The sequence below is a fragment of the Lepidochelys kempii genome, chromosome 10, assembly GCF_965140285.1.
Source record: "Lepidochelys kempii isolate rLepKem1 chromosome 10, rLepKem1.hap1, whole genome shotgun sequence".
Classification (NCBI taxonomy): Eukaryota; Metazoa; Chordata; order Testudines; family Cheloniidae; genus Lepidochelys; species Lepidochelys kempii.
The window spans coordinates 76,615,803-76,642,344 of record NC_136389.1 but is presented as its reverse complement, the minus strand read 5'-3'; the positions used below and the strand labels follow the sequence as shown (position 1 = coordinate 76,642,344).

General features: G+C 40.0%; 1 protein-coding gene across 1 annotated transcript in view; it reads right to left on the bottom strand.

Annotated features, from left to right (window-relative positions):
* Positions 1 to 1,012: 1,012 nt before the first annotated feature.
* LRRC28 (leucine rich repeat containing 28) overlaps positions 1,013 to 26,542 on the bottom strand; it is an 87,152-nt gene continuing 61,622 nt past the window's right edge. The window contains exons 7-10 of the mRNA XM_073304280.2: positions 24,643 to 24,745; positions 19,776 to 19,951; positions 16,862 to 17,021; positions 1,013 to 8,738 (exon numbers count right to left, since the gene is read on the bottom strand). Coding sequence (XP_073160381.1) covers positions 8,666 to 8,738; positions 16,862 to 17,021; positions 19,776 to 19,951; positions 24,643 to 24,745 — 512 coding nt within the window. The 3' untranslated portion in view covers positions 1,013 to 8,665. The remainder of the gene's footprint in view (positions 8,739 to 16,861; positions 17,022 to 19,775; positions 19,952 to 24,642; positions 24,746 to 26,542) is intronic.

The following is a 26,542-nucleotide window of genomic DNA, read 5'->3' as shown; positions in this document are numbered from 1 at the left end:
GTTGCAACTCCATATCTAGTCACCAGGGGGCAAGTTATGGGATTTGCCACAGTGGGATTTAATTATGCACATTTGTTTTTAGATGATGAACTTCAATCTGGTTCCATTTACAGATTCTGTAAGGAAATAGGTGAACTTACAGTACTTCCATAAATCTAGCCAGAAAAAGTTAGCAAAATATTGGATTTTGCATTGCAAGAAAGTGGTCTATATTTTTTCAAGAGAGCAGTCATATAACTTGAAAAAATATTGATGTATGTAACCTGACAAAGTCCACTGAAATGGCAGTGAAACATTTTCAATACTCTGCCCATAATCCAGTGTATGGTGTTTGTGGCTTTGTTTTCTTTTTTTAAGCTAAAAGGAAATAGTACTTCTCTGTAAACAGAGCCAGAATATTGAGGCGAATGGAAATGAGGGACAAAACATGACATTGAAGGGATCTCCACAGAACCAGGCACTACAAAAGCAGTACTGCAACACGTGACTATATCTGTGTGGCGGTGAAGAGGAACACTATAAAAGAATGACATGAAATTGTCAAGTATGCAGCAGGCAGACCAGTTTATCTGAAATAAGAACCAGCTCAAACACTCACTCAAACTGAACCTTCAAAGGCAAAAAAGACTGTTTCTTAATAGATCATGGGACCAGCCGGATTTTATTCCCAGATCTGCCATTGACCTGCTGAGTAACCTTGACCCAGGCACTTAGGACTGGCTTTTAAAAGGTCTTTAGGCACCTATCTCTGCATATAGGTGCCTAGTAGGATTTTCAAATCACCCCGGTGCCTAACTTCCACTTCATCCCACCTGTAAAATGGATACTATCAATGGGTTATGAGGCTTAATTGTGAACAGCTGGGCCTGGCCTTTGGGCTCACAAGACAATCACGTGGCAGGGTTCAGCTATGGAATTCATGTCCCTACTTGGTCCAACAAGGCCCTAATTGGCTGACATTACTTGCACTTTGCACAATCTATCTGTGACAGCATCCAGGTTATTTGCACCTCTGCCCCCTCTGTGGTTTGTCCAAGAGCATCCTTTTAGGACTCTGGCCTCCCATCATTACCTCTCTACATCCCTCTCCTTCCAGATTGGGGATTTAGACCTGCAATCTCCCTGCAATTCACTGTAACTGTCCCACCAGGTCTGACCATAGTCCAGCACCAGCCGTTCGGCTCTCTCCCAGGGGCTGCACCAGCATTTACCAGCAACAAACCATCTTTCACAAAGCACAGTACATTTATTTTAGAACAAAAGCATTACACAGGAAATATAGCATAAAACAGCCTTCACGTTTGCCATGCTTACCAAGTGTCTTCCATCTTCCAGGTGGAGACCCTGACAGAACCAGTCCTTCACACCCTTCCAGCAGGGTTTTGCCCTCCTGCTTAATCTCATCAGTTTTCAGATCAAAATGAGGGATGCTAAGTCAGTTCAGGCTGACCCTGTATACCAAACCCCCATCCTTCATCTTCTGCGCCACTTCAACCTTGTGTGACCCAGTCTACCCTGCTTCTCCCCCACGGGTGGTACTTCTCTCTATTTATCTATCCCAGGATTTGCAGTAATTATGCCCCTATTGATTTTAGTGGCTGGAGAAGATAACACTCCTCCCCTCCCCCAAATACCATCCCTACCTCACAAAGATACACATAACACTGATAGATAGAAATTTATGAATAATCTCTGTGCCTGTAGCATCCAGCACATCGCAGTAGAATAGCCTTTTGACATTTCCGCGCTTCTGGTCTCACATCTGTCACATTATCTATTCAGCCATTCCTTGGTTTTTCAAAAGGTGCTGATCACCTGTAACTTCCATTGACTTCTACAGATTTTTGTGAATGCTCCGTGCATCTGAAAATCAAGGGTGGCTTGAGTTTCTGTTGTGGTTTGAGGAAGCTATTTTTAGACAATGTACTTTTTAAAAAATGACACTTTCTTAGATAGCTGCATCTTACAAATATGGAGTGTGTGTGTGTCCCTGTTAACCATATAGTATTGCATTTAAGATATGCACTTAAATATGTCTGTGAGTCAAGCTCCCCCTTCATTAGTTCAAGCATCACTCTTACGGAACGTTCTGCCTTTTGCTCAAACTGACATATTAAATCACATTGGGGGAATGCATCAAAAGGGTCATTTTGCTGAAAGTTCGAATATGACATTTGCTAGAATATTTTTTCTATCTTCTGTCCAAGATGTTTCACCTTTTGATCTGCCCACAACCCTCTCCACATGCTCTGTATGGGAGGCCCTTAGCAGCAGCCATTCACAAGTCAGATGGATAGGCAGCCAGCCATGATTGCAGCAAGAGTCTGTCAATATTGACATTCCTCATTACCGTGCAAAATAGCGTCAGAGTGCTTGAGATGGTGCCAGTCCCCTACAGCTACCTAGGAGGCACCCCTGGGAAGTCAATCACTTTGCTGGTGTACGGAGACCACGGAATTCCTTTTAGTTGGTGACTCACGCAATGTCTTCCAAAAGCTCAGGTCTGTGGCTAGGTGGGAGATGTCTGCACCAAGCAGCAGCTGCCCGATGAGCCTGTTTCAAGGCTTCACTTTTAGATATTCAATGCTTTAAGTAACAGCACCTGTCCGACTCGGTGGGTGGCTTGCTGCGGTCTCCCTTGTCGTGGCAGTTGAGAGTGACAGAACTGACACAGTTGACCATTCCCAGGAAGCATCATGAGAAGATGAACAGGTCTCATGCAGAGGGAAGAGACAGAACTCCATACAATACAAAAGGGATTCACTGAGGCTGGGGGATAAACACTGTGGTTGTCCATGACACTCTCACTCCCAGAATCACTACACAGGGTCCCCCTAACTACTGACAAACACAACAGTCATTCTATAGCCAGTGCCTCTCCAGGTGAGGGCCTGAGACTCTCCGCACAGCACAGGCTAGCTCGTTCAGCCACAATATACATGTTGTTTCAACTTAAAATTTCTATTTATGCCAAGTGTTTTTCATTGCAAGGATCAGGGATATTTGGTTCTTTCATTTTGTTCCGTTCCAATTTATCTGGGACACGTCCCTTGGCAAATTATGGTTTTAAGGGTTTTTGTTGATTTGTTAAGGGACTCAGAGACCATCAGGCTTTGGGCACACTACGCCATAAATGTACCTACACTGCAGGGCTGCAGTGAGAAACAGATAGTTATCCTTCTAAATCTCTAAATCAAACTTATTACCCAGTAAACATTAATATAATTTGAGTGGATCACACCGTAGTCCCTCTAAGACATTGGTTAAAAATAATTTAAGAGTAAGTAGTCACCTCCACTATGTATGTTTCATTTTCACAACAAATGTGCTACTATTGACATGATACATAGTGCAATAACTCAGTCAATATTCAACTTTAATAACTTCATGAAAGATTTGGAGGCAGCTTCACATATAGAAACAAAACTCTGGACAGCAAAGAGTCAAGTAACTGGAATTATAGATGCTTAACATCCGCTTGTTCTTCAGCACCCTCATTCTTATTCAGTGGCAAGGAAAGCTGCTGCACGTTGTTTGGAAAGCAATATGATCCAGAAGAAATATATCCATGGCCAGGCTGTGATGACCCATAATGAAGACCTATGAAAAGTTACTTTTCTTCAGCTAACTTGTAAAACATTTCAAATTAGCATCTTATTGCATGGATTTAATTTTGGCACTGGAACTGAAGATGTGATTATATGACAGAAACCATGTTATCTGCTGAGTCAACAGATTAACTGAAAAGGTGTTTCTGACTTATTAAAAATATTTTTCAAGTTTTTTTTCCCCATAAGCCTGGGGGTTGGAAACTTTTTAGCTGATCACTATGCAAACGAACTAGAGTATAATTATTTTCACACTCCGTTCTAATACAACAGTTACAGCAACAGCAGTTTAGTCAGTTTTAGTAAACTGTAATACTATCAAAAATATAATTTATTGACCAACATGTACAATAAATTGCACCACTGACTTTAAACATCTAGCAAAACTCATTTTCCCACAAGTTGACATTTGGTTAAGACAGTGCAGAAGCTATACATTATACTTTAAAAACGTACATGGAACAAGCTCAGCTGTTGTCCAAACTTGAGTAGTAGTTTGAGACTCAACAGAAGATGAGTACAAGTGCAGTGGAAAAAAATGGAAGCTTCACAGGAACCTTGCCATTTCCTTCCAAAAAACCTTTGAACTCACGGGTTTGTAATACAAAGTAGTAAACGTCCTGGGTTCAAGTTACTCAGCAGTTTCAAACAAATCAATTATAACCTTATATTTTGCAATGCCTTGAGTAGGGATATCCTTTATCAGTATTAAGATGAGGAAAGAGGAAGATATAAGCCCTAACTCTCACAAGCAATATAATGATGAGTAAAACAGTCTTCTCTCTCTAGTCAATTAAGCTTGATATAGCTCCCACTGACATCAGGGGAAAGGTTCCTATTCACTTCAACGGGATCTAGATCAAGTCTTTTGCTGCAATTATTTATCATGTCATTTTGTTTCCTATACAACTACTTACAACTATCAAACCAACCGATACTGAAGTGCCAGTAAAATCTGAACATACTGCTACTACAGTGGGGAAAAAAAATCACAAGTTTTCCTCTACCCCTCTGTAATACTAGACAACGAGATTCAGCAGCATTAGATATGCAAGATCTGAAGCCAGCTTGGTACAAAAGAACAGGTCTTCTCTGTTAAGGCCTGATATTCCTCACACTGAAGTTAGTGGAAATTTTGCCATTAAATTCAATGAGATCAGTATCAGACTCATAGTAAGTCGTATTCAATACTTGCTTGATATTCGTATTTATTCCTTTTTCCTCCATAAAGGAGATTTATTTACATTCTGATCATCTATGGCAGAGATGATCAGGAATGCAGGGCCCAGCGTAAAGGGTTGCAAGCACACACATCATCCAGTACAAAACTGCCCAAATGGTGAAGGCATACTGTACTGCAAAGAAGTAACTGGAATGCTTTATTAAAAGCAATGGATCCCCCACTAGCTCAGTGATTGGACAAAGAACTGGCTTTACGAAAAGACCAGCAGCCAGCATCTGCAGGCTTGCAAGGTTAACCGTGGCACTTCATGTGAGCTAAGCTAGATGTGATCTTTGTTTATATTCTGATACTCCCCATGTTAACTTCATGTATTCTACATTTCACATCAGAAATGACCACTTTTAAAGTAGTATTAGCTGAACAAATATTCTTCCACGCTTTTTTGAATGTATTCACATATTTGACTAGTCATCCTGACAGACAAAAAACCCACAGAAAAGGGAAAATACTACAAAATACAACGAAGCAAAAATGATTTTGTTCCTTGAATGACGAGATGAGGTCTTATTTTTATTTTAAGACACCATTCACACATCCTTAGAAACAATAATAAAGGAATTATATTGGGGACAACTACTGACAGAGCCAGGTTGTGTAAAGATCAAGGGGTGGGTAACCTCCGCACAACCCAATCTAGACTGGGAACACCATGCAATTGAAGCTGAGCTAGAAAACCCATGGCATTTGAGAGAGATCCCACAGAAGTGGGAATTTCTATTGTAAAATTGGTGGCCCATTATCCAACCAGCAATATAACTGTGCCCTCTGAGTTTGCATCGTTTGTTCTTCACATTGGCCAGTTTGAAACAACACTGAAGACAGACACCAAACTCAGAAAAAAATTGGACAAAGCACGGATGTTAAATTATTTTAAACTATGGACTCACTACCCAAATGTAGCTAAATGTAAAAAGAGGCTATATCAGTAGTGATCAGATAAACATGAACGTAAGCTACTTTTCCAGTCCATAATTGTGACTTTCTTCCAGTATTACTAATAAAAGGAAAAAAACTTATACTGTCACATTTTGGCTACACAAAATAAATACATTTTATTCACTGAAGACTGGAATCCTTGTAGTATCACTTTATAAAATGTTAGGTGAAGCTTCAGCTTCTTATGGAGTATGCTTGTATTATGCTGGACTGCACTTGCTAACAATAAAGAGACTGATGAACTGAATAAAACACTTTGTAATTCACACCTTTCAGTAAGTTATGGAAACAATAATAAGCTCTATCATGTGATCCACACTAAACCAGAACAATGCTATCTTTTAGCTAAACTTTCCTATAGTTGATTTTTGCTTAAAATAAAAAAGTACTTCCAAGTCTACGTGCTTTTAACATTGAGAAAACAAAAATCAACCAGTCAACTCAATATAAAATCTGCAGTATAAATGAAAATGTAAGAAATGAAAATCAATCATTTCTTTTCCTGATCTATTAAAGCATGGAACCAGTAATAATAATTTCCAATTCCACAGTGGTTGTACCGTCAAAACATTTGTCAGTGTTGTCTTTCAGTCCACTAGTACTTTAGGGAAAGCAAGTGCCTGGGAATCAGTTGTTCTGAATTTCGAATGAGCATGTCGCATGCATTCCCTTACACAAAGGAATTTTTTTTATGCCTGTGTTGATACATTTTAGATCTATTTTAAAGCTATATAATACCTGACACACCATTGTGTGGCAAATTAAATAGTGCAATATGTCAACATATATACAGTGCCAGCCATTAAACACAGAAATCTGTGCTACTCTTCTGAATTTTCACACTATGATTTTCTGACTTAAGGATACTCTGAACTTGGCAACTTACAACTCAAACTTGTATTGTCCTACAGAATGGAAAACAAGCTCAACACCCACTTGGCTGTCTTTGTACTGATCCCCAATGACTGAGACAATATGTTTGAAATCCTAGAATTGGGATTTACAAGACAAACTAATGAAAGGACAGAGGAGACGAAATCCAACAGCATAGAGGATGTTTGGACATGGGCTCATTTCCCACTGGAACATGGATCTGTCAAAAGGGCTTTATTATAGAAAGTTCCATTTTTCAGGGACTGCGGGTGATATTTGCATTCCTTAAAGCATAAATCTTCCAATTTGTGGCAGCTACTTCAACTCCATAAAACCAGCCCAAGAGAACCCATGCACCTTGTTATAAGTAATGGGTACAACCTACCTACGAATCCTGCCCTCAAAAATTGCCCTTCTAGTGATGTTTGAAATACTTAGGACGCTCCATTCATTTGAACAGTACACAGTAAACCCACAGCAGAAACAGATGCTTGTTTTGGCAACAGTGCAGCATTTTAAAACGCCACTCTTTCCAGGTATATATTTTCCTCACCACTGCGTATATTAATACGTTACCAAGTAAGTCAGTCTCTTTATCTTGCCATTTTTATATCATCAAATTGTTCCATTCAGATCTATTTCAGCATGTAACTACTTATAACGAAGAACATTGTGTTAAGTCCCCAAGTAAGTTATAGTTAAAAACTAAACTAATCATGAACAGAATGTATTAATAAAAATATATTGCAGAACAGACCCAAATGACCACCTTTTGTACTGTTTTAGTTTAAAATTAAAAATATAAATCACAGACATTTTGGGCCTACTTCTGCCCTTTGTACTGTAGTTGTAAAGAAAATATTCCAACAACAAATGACCCCCCACCAAGATAGTAATAATTAGGGTTTTGAGTTACACTTGCCACAAACATGCTAAAAAGCATGTTACAGACCTTTTGTAAATATATTTGCGTATGCGTGTATGTTTTTCTAATACTCCTCTGATGTTAAGATGCTTGACAAGCTGGTTTGGAAATCAGTCAAACCTTGAACTCAGAGATACAGGGGCCAGCTCTCAGCAACATTACAGGACTCATTGTTCACCTCTCAGACTACTCCAGGATTTTTGTCAGCAGACAGAAAATAAATATGGATAAATATGTATGTATCCCGCAGATTTTTTCATGCAAGATGAGAGCTATTTCAAAAATAAATCAGTGTTACAAACAAAGATACTGATCTCCTAGGACCTGTGGGAGCAGCTCCATGCAGGCCTTCACATCAAAAGCAGGCCGAGTTCTCCCTATTAACCCCCAATCCTCCAGCAGAGGCTGTGTCCTGCAGTGATGTCTGGAAGGAAGGTACTGCTTCTAGTAGGTGGATTTGAACAACTCAGTCAGATGCAAAGGCTCAATCTACTGCCATAAGAGCTCTTTGATGGGGAAACTATTGAGGGGAGTGGGGGCAGGGAAGAGAAAATGGCACACAAATGTAACTGGGATCCTTAAATGGCTGCCGTCCTTGCGTGCCTGTATACCCCGAATCCTGCTGGTAGTGGGAGAAAATTACAAGTAACAAGAGAAAACTGGGCTGCCATACTGGAGATAGATGGACACATAATTTAAAAAACCTAACACTGGTCAAGAACTAAAACACCTTTAAATGACACAAAGTATCAACCTAAGTAGCTCCACATGTGAAAAACATGAACAAAAAATACTTGAGACTGAGCCCCTTGAATTAGTTTGATTTATATGTTGTCTTAGAAGAGAGCAAAAGTGTTAATACTTGTAAAAGCTTGATCATTACATTTCCAAAAAGTTTTCGCAGCTCACTCAAAATGACAGGGCAGGATTTACGTGCCCCTTAGCGTTTCTGGCTGAGCATTTCTGCTATTTTGGAGTATGCACACATGTACACAAACATACAGTATTCCAGTACCAACGAGATACTCAGTCTAATGTAGCTTTAAGCTGGTAACACTCCTGAGTAGCTTTAAGTGTTTATCAACTCAGTAGGTCAAAAGTCTGCAGACACTGGGTGGAGCAGCAGTATGCCACAAAACTAACAGATCTCCGCCTGGAAAAAAAAGAGAGGATAGAAAAAACAGTTGTCAGTTCAGGATTAAAGTAACTGGCCGCCTTTCACAACAGACAATTTTGTGGACTGTAAAAATAAAGGATAAGCCCTGGTCAATTTTCTAAACAGAAGATTTTTAATTTTGGTTTGTGAAAACAGCAAGAGGTTTTTCTTTCTGCATAGTGTTTTGCTGAGTGTTACTGCCAGTAGGTTTAATGGCTAAGGGGGAAATATCTGGAGAACCCTTTGATTCAGTTTCTCTCATATGTTTAAATTACTGCTTGGAAGCATGAAATAACTGAATTCTGACAGCTAACAGTCGGTTTGAGTGAGTCAACAAGAAACCAAAAAGAAAAAAGTGGAGATCAGAACTCCAAAGGGGATGATCAATGGGCTTTGCTGTTGTATTGGGCTAAGTGCCATACACTTTAAAAATCCACATAAAGGGGCAATTTCACTTCCTTCAACTGAAACTCTCCCCCCCATAACTTCACTAATGACCTGGCCTCTTGCTTAGGTAACAGTGAAGTCTGATTTTTAATCCACAAAACCAAGACTCACACTTTGCCCATAAAGAAAAGGAGTACTTGTGGCACCTTAGAGACTAACCAATTTATTTGAGCATAAGCTTTCGTGAGCTCCAGCTCACTTCATCAGATGCAACATGTTATTTGCCCATGTTATTGTAGGGAAACAGAATTACACAGCCCCTTACACTTGGAAAGCCCAGTCCACGTTTTCTCAGCAGTCTCTTCCCCAACCCCCCAATACATTTTATGGTAGAGGCAAATAAACGTTAGTCTTCCCAACAGAGGAAAATGATACAGACAACCCAAACAAAAATTGTGGAACTAAGGTGATATGCTAAACTGTTCAAACACCCAGCTTCTCCACCCTATGGTTCTATTTGTACATGGACATGGTAAGCTCTTTAGGATAAGGATCCTGTCTTCCTCTCTCTCTCTAAAGTACCTAACCACAGTATTGGCATTACATAAATAATAGTATTACCATGCCAAGCATGTGTACTGCAAAGATAAGAATACCAGACCATCCTTAAGTCTCAATGTCTGTGGATTTGCATCACACTTCTACAGGAGCTGAAAGTTACGTGATTGGATATTCTATGACAATCCATTCTGAACCCAGGAAGGTGATGGGTGTTCATGCTAAGTGCATATGCTAAAATACTTGGAGATTTTAGCTAAAAAGTGAAAAATGGGCAGTAATGTATATTTTAAATGAAACAGGTATTTTAGAGTCTCAGCATGGCAACATAAGGGATTAGTACACTGAATCATAGCAAAACTTAATTTGGTGGAAAAATATGGTATTGTTTTTAACATTTGCAACAATAATTTCTTCCTGGAATAGAGTCTGCCTGGCAAGTTTCAGCACAGTAAGAATTTTAATAATCCCTGGAAAATAAGGGTTTGTGTTGGAGGTGTTCATTGACTCTTAACCATAGTTTTGTGGCAACTATAAAAAGTAGGTCTCTTCCATCTCTTTAGGAATCTAGCCATCTGCTGCCGCTGTAGGATCATTACATACAATATAAAGCTCAGCGGTTTGTCCACTCTAGTTTGGATGTCCCAAAAAAGAAATGTCCATCATTTGCTTAGGAAACTACACAACACACACTAATCCATTTTGCTTCCTGGAAAAATTTCCTGATAGCTTGAATATTTTTTTCTTAATTTCATCCCATTATGTCTTGTTATAACCTCTTGTGCTGGTGGAGTTTAATCATCTGACAGTCAAAATTTCAACAGAACAGCAAGTTGAAGATAACTGTCTTTACAATCAGAAGAGCTTTCTAAGAAAGGAGATGGATTTTCTAAAATAGCAGTTATGGTGCTTCCTGGCTGCTGTCCAAATTTAAGATGCACAAGTTGTTTTCACTTCATAAAGCTGTATTGCTCATAAATCAGAGCAGCATTATGCTACAAACTCTCAGCACAAGAGGCTGCCATATAACTTGAGAAAAATCATACCATCTGCTTGAATCAGCAATCAGATTTTTTTATTTTCTTTTTTAAAGTTTTCTTACTGATATAACTTTTTTTTTCTTTTGCTGCTACAGAAGAATTACTGGCAAATTAAAAGATTTTCAACAGTGCAAGAACTGAGTTTAGTATTACTGGTATGTATGGGGCTTAAATATCATTCTCAGTAAAGACATCTATAAATGCCTAACTTTTCTTTTCCATGTTTAAGAAGAGGATGTCTAAGGAATTGTTTAACAACTTTTCTCAGGAGAACCTAGCTGTCGGGTTTGTTTGTCCAACAAAATATGACTTTATTTGTTGATAGCAAACTAGATTTCTGAAAATACTGAACTACATTGTGAGTAGTTCTCATGTTCCTGTTATGTATGTGTCTATGTCCTCATGGTTCAGCTATTAGCTCTGGTTTATGGAGAAAAATTCCTACACATTTCTCCCCACTGCCCCTATAAACATGGCACTGTCACCTGGGCAAGAGACATTCCCACCTGAGATGGGAAGGATAGAGCACCACCTGCTTATTCTGTGCTTTAACACTAACCAGGTGCACAGCCACAGGGTCTTTTCTATGGTGGAACCTCCTCTCAGACACAAAGAAGGGAAGAAACTCAAGTCAAAACAAACAATGGAGCAGGCTCAAGAGAGGTTCAAGCTAGGATGTTGCTGCTGATTCTCCTCACTGACTGAAAACACCTCTTGACACCAGGCAGAAGGCAGGCTTCTGGGTATGATATTGCTACACCTCCCTTCTTGGCAAGATACTAAACTTTTCTCTGGTTGATAATTATGGGTGCATTAATTGACCAGCATGACTAACTGGAGGCTGAAAATGAACACACTCCCCACCTGCCTCAGTTTCCTCATAAAGCCTCAGTGAAACAGAATTACCTTTCTCCGTACAACTAAAATTTTAAACAAAGTTAGGTCTGTGAGGATAGACTGTTTCACTCACCTCTCACTAAAACCTGTATTCCACCTGCCCATGTATTCGGCACCAACCCCAGCTCAGGCTAATAGGTGGTACTGGAAAAGCACTACAAAATGACCAGTGTTCAGCATTAAGTTATGCCAACTTTCTACGGGCCTGAGGAACAATACTCCCTAGTTTTAAACTCTTGTTTTATTATGCTACCAGGCAAGCGAACACAACTGTGTAGGTTTGGCTGCTTCACTAGACAGCCTTACAGGCATGTTCACATTTTCTGTGACCATAGAAACTGAACTGTTTGTAATTGCATTTCACTAGCAACCATCTTCTTCAGCACAGCACCCTTCCACTGCACACCCCTGATTTGCTCATATTGAAGAAGAGCATTTTAGTTGCAGATTATTTGAAATATACTCTGATAATGGCTGCAATGCCCCCACCACTGGCTTTCATTTTTGCCTTTAGCAAAAGAAACCAATATGCCTTGTGGCATTTTATTTGGTGCTTGCATTTGCCTCAGATACAGGGGTGAAGTCACCAGGTGAAGGATTGCTGTTTGGTAATAGTTCTTTCCTGACTCAGAAAACCCTCCCAATGGATTTCCTGATCACCCACGTGCTGTTCTGTTAGGAATAGTTGAGTCCCACAACATCAGAGCCATTAGCTGTTCAATAGTCATTGCCACCTCGAGGCTGTTCCAGGTTTATGGAAATTAATCTATTGTAAATAAATGCATAAATAAGATAACTTTAGATTAAGAACAATCTATACTGGGTGACTCTGATGCTTGCCGGGAGGGTTGTGAGGCACCTCAAACTACCTGGCCTCTGCATGAGAAAGCCTTGTCTGTGCCTCCTGGGGATCAGCTCCCCAACTCCACTGGCCATAGGCTACACAAGCACTGCTCTCTAGGACTTGCAGGCCCTGCTGTCAATCTACAGGTTAGCAACTGGCACACCCCAGCCCACAAGCCTACTGCGCATTCCCTTGGAGAGTCCAGCTGCTGGTCCACTGGACACTCACAGCATTCACAGATTCACTGCTTCCAAAAAACCAATAAACCACAGCTTAACAGTTTCACCTCAGATCACGGCTCCACGTAACATACAGCACTTAGATAAGTTTACAGTGAAATCAAGTATAACTGTATTTAACACAAAAATTCAAGTAGTACAAGCAGAAGTACTGGAAACAAATGGTTTGTTTAAAGATTCAATAGGGCCCTAAAAATCTATGCTGAGAATGTATGAAACAAGGGGACAAGTTACTGGGATGTAAGGTTAGTCTGCTATTTGCTTAGCAGGAGGTGCCCCAAGAGTCCACAGGGTTTGCCCCATTTGACCTTCTGTATGACAGACAGATCAGAGGTCCCCTGGATCTTCTTAGAGATTCCTGGGGGGGTGGCACTGAGGCAGTGGCAGGGACTAGTGGCTGAACACGTGCAGAGGTTCAGGAAGGATTTAAAATCCCTGATGGGGATTAGTGAGGTTTTACTGCTCAAAGGCCAGGCAGCTCACAAAGAATGGTATGATCTCAATACCTGTGATTGATCATTTGATGTGGGTGATTGGTTCTGGTGTTACTTCCTATAAATAAAGAAATCTGATGAGGTTCAATAAGGATAAGTGCAGGGTCCTGCACTTAGGACGGAAGAACCCAATGCACAGCTACAGACTAGGGACCGAATGGCTAGGCAGCAGTTCTGCGGAAAAGGACCTAGGGGTGACAGTGGACGAGAAGCTGGATATGAGTCAGCAGTGTGCCCTTGTTGCCAAGAAGGCCAATGGCATTTTGGGATGTATAAGTAGGGGCATAGCGAGCAGATGGAGGGACGTGATCGTTCCCCTCTATTCGACATTGGTGAGGCCTCATCTGGAGTACTGTGTCCAGTTTTGGGCCCCACACTTCAAGAAGGATGTGGATAAATTGGAGAGAGTCCAGCGAAGGGCAACAAAAATGATTAGGGGACTGGAACACATGAGTTATGAGGAGAGGCTGAGGGAGCTGGGCTTGTTTAGCCTGCAGAAGAGAAGAATGAGGGGGGATTTGATAGCTGCTTTCAACTACCTGAAAGGGGGTTCCAAAGAGGATGGCTCTAGACTGTTCTCAATGGTAGCAGATGACAGAACGAGGAGTAATGGTCTCAAGTTGCAGTGGGGAAGGTTTAGATTGGATATTAGGAAAAACTTTTTCATTAAGAGGGTGGTGAAACACTGGAATGCGTTACCTAGGGAGGTGGTAGAATCTCCTTCCTTAGAGGTTTTTAAGGTCAGGCTTGACAAAGCCCTGGCTGGGATGATTTAACTGGGAATTGGTCCTGCTTTGAGCAGGGGATTGGACTAGATGACCTTCTGGGGTCCCTTCCAACCCTGATATTCTATGATTCTAAGATTCTAAATACGCACAAAATGCACAATTCATGGGAAGAGGCTTATGAGGTGGCAGAAAGAGTTAATGTTACCTGCAATATACCAAGGCCCCACAGCAGGGTTACACCTCCAACTGTGCAAATCAACAGGTTAAAAGTATACTACAATCGTGAAGCCATTGTAAACAAGATTTGCTGTGCAGTTTAGGACTGCGAGACAGCCCCTCTTATTGATTTGGTGATTGAATGCCACAGCGATACCCAACTAGAGGGCACTGATTTATATGAAGGGTTAAACTTAACTGAAAAGGCAAATGTGGCCATGCTGCAAAGTCACTGACAGGTATTTTCCAGCAGGCCAGGCCTGACTCACAAAATGGTCCATAAGATTAACACTGTCGGACCAAAGCCAGTGTCCAGCAGAGCATACAAGACAACTGGCAAAATGCAGGAGCAAATTTGCAAGGAGGAAGCAAGCATGCTAGACATGGGAATAGTTACAGAGTCAAATAATAGTCCCTAGGCTTCTCCAGTTGTTACGGTCCCCAAAAAAGCTTTATGCTGTCACAAGTTTCTGGTGCCTACCCTATGCCCAGAATCAATGATATGCTAGACATTTTAGGCAGGACAAAATTACCAAGCACCCTGGATTTAACAAAAGGCAAATCCCCTTAGACATTGAAGTACAGGAAAAAAAAAATTCACCTTCATAACCAATTCAGAACTTTGTCAGTTTAAAGTGTTACCTTTTAAGTTAATTAATGCAGAAGTCACATTTCAGAGGCTCGTTAATCAAGTGTTGGCCAGGTTATAGGGCTTTGCTCATGCCTCCATAAATGATATTGTAATATTCAGCCATTCCTGGCAAGATTATAAGGATGATGTGGGAATTGTGCTGAAGAGACGCAAAGATGCTGGTCTTACAGTAAAAATGACAAAACGTAAGATGGGGAGGCCAAAAGTCCTTTACTTAGGCTATTGGACAGAAGAGGGACAGATTTGTCTGGATCCTTTAAAAGTGGAGTCCATTGTTAACTGGCCTGTACCTTGAACCAAAAAGCAAGTTCAGTCTTTTAGAGGTTTGGCAAATTATTAATGCTGGCTTGTGGAAGGTTTCAGTAACATTCTGTCTGCAATTACAGACCTCTGCAAAAAGAGACTGCAGCCTGTCAAGAAGGCTTTGATAAAGTGAAAAGAATTCCATTAGAGAAACTGGTTCAAGCCAGTACTAGCTTTGATAAGATGGCTGAACTCTGCACAGATGTATCCAATACAGGCCTGGGAGCGGTGTTAATGCAAGCGGGCCAAGGCAATAAAAAGCATCCTATAACTCAAGTAAAAAAAAGTGATTCCCTTCCCCACACTGAAGAAAATTTTCTGTCACAGAAAGAGAATGTTATGCAATTGTGTGGGCGGTCAGGCAGCTACGGCCTTACCTATTCCACAGGAAGTCCAGAGTCCTAACAGACCACAGTCCATTGGCATGGTTTCACAGAACAAAAGGTACCAACTCCAGACTCTGCATTCGAGAGCGCTCAAAGCATATGACATGGAAATGGTACATATGAAGGGAAAGGAAAATGTGGTGGCACATTCACTGCCCAGGCAACTGGGCAGGAGCTAACTCTACGGCATCAATGTAAGGGAGAAGGTATGAACCAGGGACGCCTTGGTGCTAACTGGCAGACGGCACAGGATTTCAGATGGATCCCCAGGTCAGATATTTGCATAATAGTTCACCAGAGATGACATACCTCAGAAGTGTTCCTTTCAGGCAGAAGGTAATAGACACCTATCTCCATATCTGGCCATTTGTGTATTGGGATGCCTCATAATGGAGGCCTGTTTGCATACTGAGCCACAGGCAAAAGAAGAGATTTCAAAATCTACAGCAGAGGAATCTACAGGATTAAGAAAACAAGTGTGTGTGTGTGTGGGGGGGTGTCCTGTGTATGGATAAACAAAAAATTGCTCTGGTATATCTTGGAGTACAAAGTGACACTCTGGGTCCTTCACCAAAAAGGCCAGCTGACAGTATTCTTGTCTCATGAAAAAAGGGTCAAGCCAGCTGGCTGAAAAGTGATGCAAGGATTCGGGGAGAGCAATATTGGTTAGACATGAGAGTATCTTGTTAATGAAGTCTAGGCTCTAGAATGTATGTTATGATATTATTTTATACGTAATCATTTTTTCCCAATACTTCTACTTGCTACTACTTGGATGTTATGTTTTGTTAAATAAACTTATACTTGACTTTACTATAAACATATCTAAGTGCTGTACGTTAAGCGGACAAGTGATTGGAGGTGGAACTGTTAAGCTGGGGTGTACTGTTTCTTCTGAAGCAACAAATCTGAGAATATCGCGAGTGTCCACTGGAACAGACTGGACACTCCAGGGAGGTGCTTGGAGGGCTTATGGGCTGGGATGTGCCAACTGCTAACATAAGGTGACAGCAGGGCCTGTGAAGCCTAGAGGGAAGTGCTTGTGTTGCCCATGGAGCTGATACATAGCAGGCACAGACAAGGCTTCATCACGCTAAGGCACATAATAGGAAGGTGCCTCACAACCCTGAGTACCATCAGCAAGTATCATGGTGACTACTGTTGCCCTTGTTAGTACATGCACAATAAAATGCTGGTGGGAAATGACAGAAATAAATATGACGGTCCCCTTTGATAGGAGATCTCAGAAAAAAAGACTTTACCCCATTAAGGCTGCCAAGCTAAAAAAAATTCCTCAAGTTCCATAAAGATGTTTTTCTTCCCAACAGGAGCCCCTATGGAAGGTCTGAAACCCCAGTCTAATTTTCTGTAATTACCCCTGGTGCAGGCCCGCCATTGGAGTCTCCCTCAAGGGAAAGAGCTTTGGGTAGACAATGGTAAACATGGGCTGGCTGCAACGGTGACAGTGTCCCAGAGGGCAGTGCAGTAATTCCAAGAGACTTTTAGGTAATGAGATTGGAGTTAGGAAGCTGAAATCTAGAGAAGAAAAGAAACATAAGTTAAGAACCAGGATTGTAACAAAACAAATTCATGATAAGGTTCAACATAGTAAACCTGTTCCATGACCCCTTAGTGTACTAAATATCTCACTAATCCTCTCAGTAACATCTGGCCATGTCAAAGGAATAGTAAACTTAAGCAAATTATTTGCAAATAAGATGAAGCCCATAATGGCACTTGCAATGTAAATAAGCAAGGGAAGTTAACAAAAAACTGCAGGCATAGGATTAATCAGACCCAAACAGCTAGGTGAAGGTGCTGTTGCTCAAGCAAATACAAAAAAACAGCAAATGCTACAAGCAGTAAAACATTTCTAAACAGAGGCATTGGCTGACTCAAGCAAAACTTAGAATTAAAATTTGGAGGATTTAGTTAAGTGTGCGTCATTAAATTAGATCTATTAACCGAAGTGAGGTTCTCTGTCCTAATCAGTGGCTATTCAATAGTCAACAATACAAGATTCTAGGAAGGAAGTCGGTATCATTTTATTTATATAATTCAATAAATAACCATCCCACAGCACAGCACAGTTTATACAAACCCCAAACAATTAATCATCCAGCAATTCAAAATTGCCAACGATAACCAAAGCCATAACCACAGCCACCTCCAAAAGGCCCAGCAAATACATGGCCTTATTAGTATGCCCCACAGGTCAACAGATCTCGCTCTTCTATACCCAAGAGGCCCCGGATCCAGCTCCAGTGCCCCCATTTGCCACAGCTGTGGGAAATGTGATTTCTCAGTTGGGCAGGCCCCAGGCCACTTAGGACTTCCACAAGTCAAAGCCAACATCCGAAACTCCAACAGAAAACAAAGAGGCAGCCAGTGCTGCACACTAGTATAGGGTGTTAACTGAGCAAGATGAGGGGCAGAATTTAATAAACAGACTTCTAGAATTTGCGCCGGACTCAGTTTCTAAATAAATGTAAAGTGTAGCCCCACATACAGTGCAATCCAGTAGTCTAATTTTGAGGTGACAAAGGCATGGATAACAGAAGAATGGTCTGCATCTAACAGAAGAGGTCACAACTTGCTGACCAGGCAAAGATCGAGGAAAGCCAGCCTGGTCACTGCTGTAATACGATTTTGTAACACTAGCTGAGGTTCTAACACCACCCTTGAAATTGCAAACACAAGCAACCAATAGTGGACCAAAGAGGGCGATATTACCTCTGCCGCATCCTCCATCTCCTTCCCACAACCCATCTAATCCCTGTCTGGATTGACCTTTAATAGTTCGCCCATGACCATGCCCCAGTCTCAACCAGATTTTGACTGTCACCCAAGGTGTTGCTCATCGCCTTTAATGATGGTTACTATGACCAGACTAGAAAGGTACAAAATAAACTGTAGTGCAGAAATTTGAGGATAGGGAAGATACTTAAAATAGGTGACTCCTCATCTCTCAAGCACTGGCCAAAGACATAATGCCTGCAGCCTTGCACAAATTTTCCTGAACCCTGCCGACTACACTTCACATTGATTGTGCAACACTACCTTGGCCTTTCTAAACTTAAACCTTGCTTGTGACTATCTTGCCACACTGTGTGGTGGTTGTGACATAGATAAAATTACAGTCATCTGTAATTTAAAGATCTGAATTCTGCTTTCCAGAGGAGAGAAGTGAATAATCCTTTTTGCCCCAAATCCCCAGCCTCTCTTCCAAAAAAGATTAGAATTTCATGCATGCACACAGAAAATTGCACCTTGTGCTCTATGAGCATTGTACCGTTATAATCTTGGTATTTGAACTCCTCCCTGTTTTTCCCCTAAGTAACAGAAATCAGAAACACACAACCTCTAACAAGTCATTAATTCATTCCCCCAGCAGTGCAGAATTGTTTCCTCTAATATAGTTTCCTGTGTTTGGCCCACTCTTAACATGTGACATCCATCATTGGCCTAAATAAATAAATAATGTTTGGGGCAGAGAGAAGTCCAAGCAGCAGAATGTCAGCTCTTCACTGTACACTTTTTCTTGGCAAAAGGAACTACTTTAGTGGTTATGATTCACAACAATAATTCCAGTCCAAGCTTTCCCTGATTAGCCTTTTTACATACATCTCCTTCCATGGTTCACAAATTCTCAAAGCATGGAATATGATAGATCCACAACATTCCAAAATCTAACAAAGCCTGAACCCCCAAATTACTCTCAAATATTGGTATCTCATGTGGTAGTATGATACATAACCAGAGGAGCCATGGGCCAGTTTTCAACAAAGAGCGTGAACTGGAGCAGAACTAAAGCAGCTCAGCTGTCATGCTGTACTGAAATGGCCAACGGCTGCTAACATTTCTTCTGCCTTATGTATAACAAGTCTGCCAGTTTAGGAGCGTGCTGCCTGGCAAGGAGTTGCATTGTTGGACAATGCATCTAATCTTGCCTCGGGAATAATAATTTCTCCCTCTCCTGTCCCATTAAAGTCAGTTTCTTCTCCACTGCAGACTGTGAAAAGCCTGCATCCTTTTACATTGTTCTCCCCCACCCCAAAAAAAATTCTAACCACCACTTTACCTTTGGAGCCCAATGTTTAGCAATGTCTTTTGGGCCAAAGAATTTTTGTTGGTCACTTAAATGTAATTTGCTGGAATAGACATTTTAAAACATTGATGTTTGCAAAGCACTTTGAAGAGCTCTATAAATGCTACTGTCACCTCTGAAAAGACCATTCATTTGCTGGGTCTTGTCAAGCTCTGAAGGATATGAATAGACAATTAAATTACCTTTTAAAAACCTGTAGTAGGTGTTATAGAGTGTCCTCATGGCTAGCTCTTGCAAAGGCAGCACATGATCGGTCTCTGTCCCTATAGACTTCACCTCTGCTGGGAGGAACACAGTTAACTGTCCCGATGAAAAGGAGAGCAGCTTCACCTCTGAAACCTGAATAGGGGAGCCACAGCTGGAGGAATACAAACCATTCAGAAAGCAGTTAGCCAGAATAAAAGTAACCATTGGGGAAACAATATGCAATCACCTCAAAGTGCACTTTACACTGTTCTACAGAACACTGCCTTCCTAGAATAAGAGCTCACTCTTATACACAGTGTGAGTTTCAGACTGAAATGAATTTAGTACACATTCTAACTGCCTGTAACCGGCTAGATGTGGCCCATTTGAAGGTCTTTACTGATTAAGTAATACCCAATACCTAGAAAAAATGAGAACAGAGCCACAAGGTGAACCAAGGACATTGACTAACAAAGTCTAGTGTTGCTAGCTTTGCCTCTGAGTCACTCTCATTTAGCCAGACCTAACTGAACAGTACAAACTGGTTGTTACTATTACAAAATATTTTACTAATGGGTCAATGTCTTACCTGACAATAGGGTTTCTGTGCCTTGAACCAACCAGCTTGGAATGATAATGGATTTCCCACCCACAACATGTCAGGCAAAATATAGCCATAAGGCAATTAGTGCTTTAAATGCCACTGAACGCTGCTTTCCCCCTCCCAGAGCTCCCCTGAAAAGACTGCCCTGGTGAAAATGAGAAGATAACCCAGAAAAATCAGCAAACTCTGCCCTTTCCAACCCAACCCAAGTTCAGAAGAAGGGGGATTCTCAGGAACAGCGGATCCAAACAGAGCAGTTTAGTTTGTTAGTAAAAAAATAAATTCCCTACTTGATTTCTGCTGCAGTCTATCCAGACTATTAAGAAGCCAGGAATGACATGAACTATTTGGTATTGTTTATAACAACTTAAAAATTGGACGCAAAAGTGCAGCCTTTGTTAAGTTCAGATCTAACAAATGGAATAAGAAAAGGGGCAAAGTAACTGAATTGTCAACTTTTCCAGGTATTGGGCCCAGGAAAAGAAACCGGATCCTAACAGACCTGAAAAAGGGGGAAAAAAACCTTCATGTCCCAGATAAGAAGGAACTTCAACTGCACAGGACAGTGGATGAAAACCTCAGGAGAACTGAGGTATGGAACACAGCATCAAGCAGCAGACTGACAAACCTCTCTACTGACTTCAATCAATATTGAATCTTCCTTACAAAGTATTGAGGGGGCGGAGGAAAGTCAGGAACTAAGAAATCAAATGTATCATGTCAGGCCCCAAAAACCTGTGCCTACAATACAGCATCTTTCAGTAAATACAAAGGAAGGGAAATGTTCTGGTGTGAGGAACTGAATTTAGCTGATCTACCCCCTATTAACCTCAATAGATAACACAGGTAAAATGCATTGAATACTTACTTCAGTATCAACTGGGCCTCACATCTATCTTATGGCCTAGGTTATTAATATCCACCTCTCCATCCCCAAAAGTTGCAAAATAGGATGGTAGCATGTTTAAGGGGATAACTGTATACATTTCTGCCAAGACGTGTCAGGAGAAAGAATACTGCCCTAAGAATAACAACTGGTTATTAATAGGCATGAAGGATGCACAAACAAGAATGCCATGAGGTAAGAAAGAGAAACACCATCCCCTTTCTTGCTTATAGTGATCCTCTGTGTGGCTAGGAAAAACTAAAACTCCATGTTAAAAGTGGAGTTACCGAACAGCTTTAGTAAATAAACCACAGGAGTAAAACTATGATTGTATACATTCAGAAGGAATGACAGGCTCAAAACAGTAAATCGATCAGTCCAAGTGGAAGAACAGCAAATCCAATCCAGAAAAAGAGAAAACAAAAATTTTAAGTGCTGAGATAATCACATATATAAAGATGATATTTCAGCCAGCCTGACAGCAGAATTCACAGATTCATTACTTGAGCAATGTAATTTATATTTTATTTTCAGAGTCTTAGCTTGAAATTAGCAACAAGTCGTCAGTTTTCCTGTCCAGACAGTGACCATATAAAGCATTAAACAACCATATCTTCATTCCAGGTCTCTAATCCGTTTACCTGACCAGTAAAGACCTTACACCAGCCACTAATGCTTACTATTGCAAAGGACACAGAAATGCTTTAGCAGACAATTAGTATACCATTTAAACATCCATTCAGTACATTATCAACTCTATTTGAGCACGTTGTTCCTTATGCCGTTAACAGTTACCCTATAGAAGAGGAGATGAGAGTGCGACCAGCAAGTGGAATTTCTTTTGTGTTACATTTTTTCTCCTAAATATGTGTATTTTAAGTTATATCAAAGATGTTTATAGCGTATGGAGAGGTGTCTTTTACCAGTATGTACAAGTCCAAACAGAGACCCTATTTTGCTTACTAAAGAAGAGTAGATTCTGTCACAAAATGATTTTACCTTTTAACATAAGGAATCTGAAAAAGTGTGCAGCTCCTGTTAATATAGCCTCTTTTTAGAAATAACCCTGACAGTGCAGCAATAGTTCTGTTCTTAATTTGCAAATATAAGTGCTATCTTTGTTTTGGCGGAAGGGACAGAAATTTATTCGCAAAGATGAAATCTGGGCAGGGGGAAGCACTTTATCAAGTCAAATTGCTTGCTCAAAGACTGAGCACTTCTGTTATGACTGATATTGGGGAGACAAGAAGATCAGCTGTACCCAAATGCAACCCATATAGTGCTAAAATGTGGTCTGTGGCTGCCCTCTTTCTGTAATGGGGAGGACAAAGCTGATCAGCTGAATTGGTTTTTAATTGCTGGTGGTAATTTTTAAAAAATTATATTTTTTATTCATGTGTTAAAGAAAGTACAAGTACCACCACAGAGCACAATGTGGGTTTGTTTCCCCACATGCCTTACTGGAGTGCTATGAGGATTAGTTAGTTCACGTTTATGCAATGCTTTGACTGCGTCCAGCCTTGTCTACAAGACTTATTAAATTTTCCATTGTAGCTACTACTGGTGTAGCTGCACCAGTGGCAGTAACAGAGGAAGTGTAGTCAAGGAACTATTGGATGCTGCCATTTTAGCCGTCTCATCTAGACTTGCTGTATTCAATTGTGGTTAAAATGCCAAAGGCTAACATAAAATCTGATTAGGCTATGAAAATGAAGATATCGTAAATGAGGAGGAACACTAGCAGACATCTTTTAAAAGGGACAAAGTCAAATGAAAATCTGGTTTATGCAGACAGTTGTGAAATAAGATGACAAGTGATGCCACTCAAAAAATTTGCATACGGTTCGTTTTAGATACAAACATTTTAACAGATTAAAATGGAATATTAAAGATATAGTGAAAGGCAAAGATGGGGTTCAAAATGACTGAAAATAAACAAAACTGTTCAATCAAACCTGTTAGCACACTTTTAGGTACTACCAATAGTGTTTTCTCAAAAAAGAAGAGTGAATTAAAAGTAAAGAAAAACAATTTAACATCTTGTTTACAATTTATTCCAGTTTCTGATAAAGCAAAACAAACACTTAAAGTAGATATACAACCACGTCATTTATTGAAGGATAAGGTCAATAAAATTTTTGATCAGCACAGAGAGACCCCACCTGGCAACAGCAAATTGTGATACAACTTCAAAATACTTATACATCACAGGAACAAACAGGAATATGAGCTTTGGCTATCAGGAAAACCTTAAAAATTCTCAGATGTGTAATGGTTAACATACTTTAACAAGGCATGGGCTATAAATGTGGAGTTTATAATTAGTGTAGGTATAGTTGAGAGGAATAGCACAGTGATTTTATAATTAGAAGATATTGGGGCATGTACTCCTCTCACCACTTTTGCCCCAGCATAACTACATTAATTTCAGTGGAGCTATTATTCCTGATTTAAGTCAGGGAAGAAACAGGCAAGTGTCCTGAAGAGCACACTTTCTCCTCACATCAAACTCACAAACATACGATAGGTTTCAGAGTAACAGCCGTGTTAGTCTGTATTCGCGAAAAGAAAAGGAGTACTTGTGGCACCTTAGAGATTAACCAATTTATTTGAGCATAAGCTTTCATGATGTATCCGATGAAGTGAGCTGTAGCTCACGAAAGCTTATGCTCAAATAAATTGGTTAGTCTCTAAGGTGCCACAAGTACTCCTTTTCTTTTTGCAAACATACGATAGAGCTTAGGGTATTTTTAAATATACATAAAAGTTGGATTGCAATTTGTAGAAAATTATTTAATCGCTTATTGAGTGCCAAGCACTATAAAGAGTTGCTACAGGGATGTTATGAGAGTATGAATAAGAGGAAAGCCCACGTGAAATTCTATTCAGATATGGTCCATTACAGGCAAAGGTTTGAGAATCCACTGACTAGTCCAGTGCTGCAATGTATGGGATGCAAACACTGTAAGAGATGTTTACTTATTAAAGATCATTGAAACATATTTTAAAAATACAGAATATACCTATTGGTCTTGATTTTGGAAAAGTATGTTTTAATGAAGCCTATATTTTGGGCCAAATTTAAAACACAGTCTTCAGCTTCATGCCCTACATTATCAGTAAATGTTTCCTACAAATATCCACAAATGCTCTGGCTGTTGTGGCTTAGCACTGAAATATTAAAATGTTCAGCAAATTAATGCAGAAGATTACAAAAGTAATATAGAACAGGCAGCCAAAGTAATCCCTTCAAAGTAACATCAGTCCTGAATGAATAACCCAAAATAAAATTCAGTTGTATCACACAGGCATGTATTTATGAAGAGCGTTAGAAGATAAAGGTATGTAAGACATTAAGTTAATTCATGCTTACCCGCTGCAACCAATGACTTTATTATATAGATAAGAAGGGAGCCCTTTCAGGTGAATATTGTTATCCACATAAACATATTGCAGTTCTCGAGAACGACCTAAATCTGGGTTTTAGAAAACAAAAAGAGAAAGAGGAGAAAAATGAAGTAATGACAATTCCCAGCAGAAATAATTAAAATCAAAGTAAGTTGATTGGACTCCCTGTAAGTGAACATGAAATATTACGCTATGTCAGTTTAATTTAATTTGACTAAATGAAATCTGTGGAGAAAGTATTTTTTAAAAAGACCCCGGTACACACTAAAGTTACTCTAAAAATACCTAACGCCTTTCTAACATTTCCGTAAATCCCATTATGAAGGGAATGTCACTGTGAGAATGAATTTACTAATTCTGTCAATTTGAAAAGGTAAAACGACTCTTGGGCTCACATCTATAGCTAACCTTTTAAAAACAGCAGGCCAAGTCCCATGCTAGTGTCAAGTGATGTAACTCCACTGAAGTCAGAGCTCCATCAATGTACAGAAACAGAATGGGACTGTTCAAGATAATGTAATAATTTAATGAAATTCATGATAACTAATGCAAATTAGTGACCACCTCTGACTTTTCAGGTGTTTACTGACATAAGCTGTAGGGCAGCTAACAGACCAGCAATTGTGTAGTTCTGTACACACTGGGTTAAATTCAGCGCTGACTTACTATACACCCAGACAACCACACTGACATCACTCAAATTGCATGAGATGTAAGAGGGCAGATTTTGCATGAACGAAGCAGAGTTTTGGCCAGTGAAACAAAGTGGTTTACATATTACACTAAAATTACAAAACAAAAAATTCAGATATTGACAGATGATTATTATATGATAGAAAGTGTACATACAGGTTTCCAACTAAGAAAAAGCAAAACATTTCCTATGACTATTAGTAAGCTGTCAATACACTTCAAGCATTGACTGTTACATCTTTTCATAAAAATAGTCAGGAGGCTGGCAGGACTGGCTGGTGAGGAATGTTTAGAAGAGCCAGACAAGTAGAGCATAGCTAATCAATAAGTAACAGGAGAGAGAGACGTTAAGAACCTACAAGCTTTTAAGAGTATGAACACCAAGCCTGGAGAGGTTCGATTTAGTTTGGGACGTAAGAGTCCGAGAAAGAGAAAGTTAAAGGGAAAATACAGGTTTCCAGGAAATAAAAAAATCCTGTCAGCAAAACACAGTCACTCGAGGAACAGTCTATTAAGGGAAAGTAGCGACTCATTAACCTGAAACATTTAAATCCAGACTGAACAAAGCACTAAAAAATGTAGTCTAAGAAACAGCCCTGAACTGGCTGAGAGACTGATTACTTTAGATGATCTAAGTGGTCTAGTCCATCTCTAACTTTGATGACTTTCCAAACATTAAGGGTATATTCAACTGCATACATTTCAATTCAATTAAAAACACAATCAGTTATTTTAGAAAGTTTAAGTAGTAAAAACATTTAAAAAAACAACAACAAGCAACAGAAGGCTCCTATCTGACGGCCTAACCACTTGCAAAAACATTTCTGCAGAAAAGGCTGAAATGTATTACTAAACTGAATATGCCTGTATGCCTCCAACATATTAATCATGGGTTTAAGCAGTACAGATTTAGAAATTAAGGAAGGTAAAGAAGCATTTGGATTAAAATGCATTGAATGAGCTAAGTGAAAGCTACACTGTCCTAGACTAATTCTGACTTCCCATCTTCACCAACCAGAAATTATTTTGATTGGCATGAAAATATAAAAGGAAACCTCAGAGACTATGTACTTCTGCCCATTTCATGAACACAACTAAAACACAGATACCAGAATACAAAGTGTAAAAATTCCCTATTATGTCTCATTCTGCTAGATATGGTAGGAGCAATA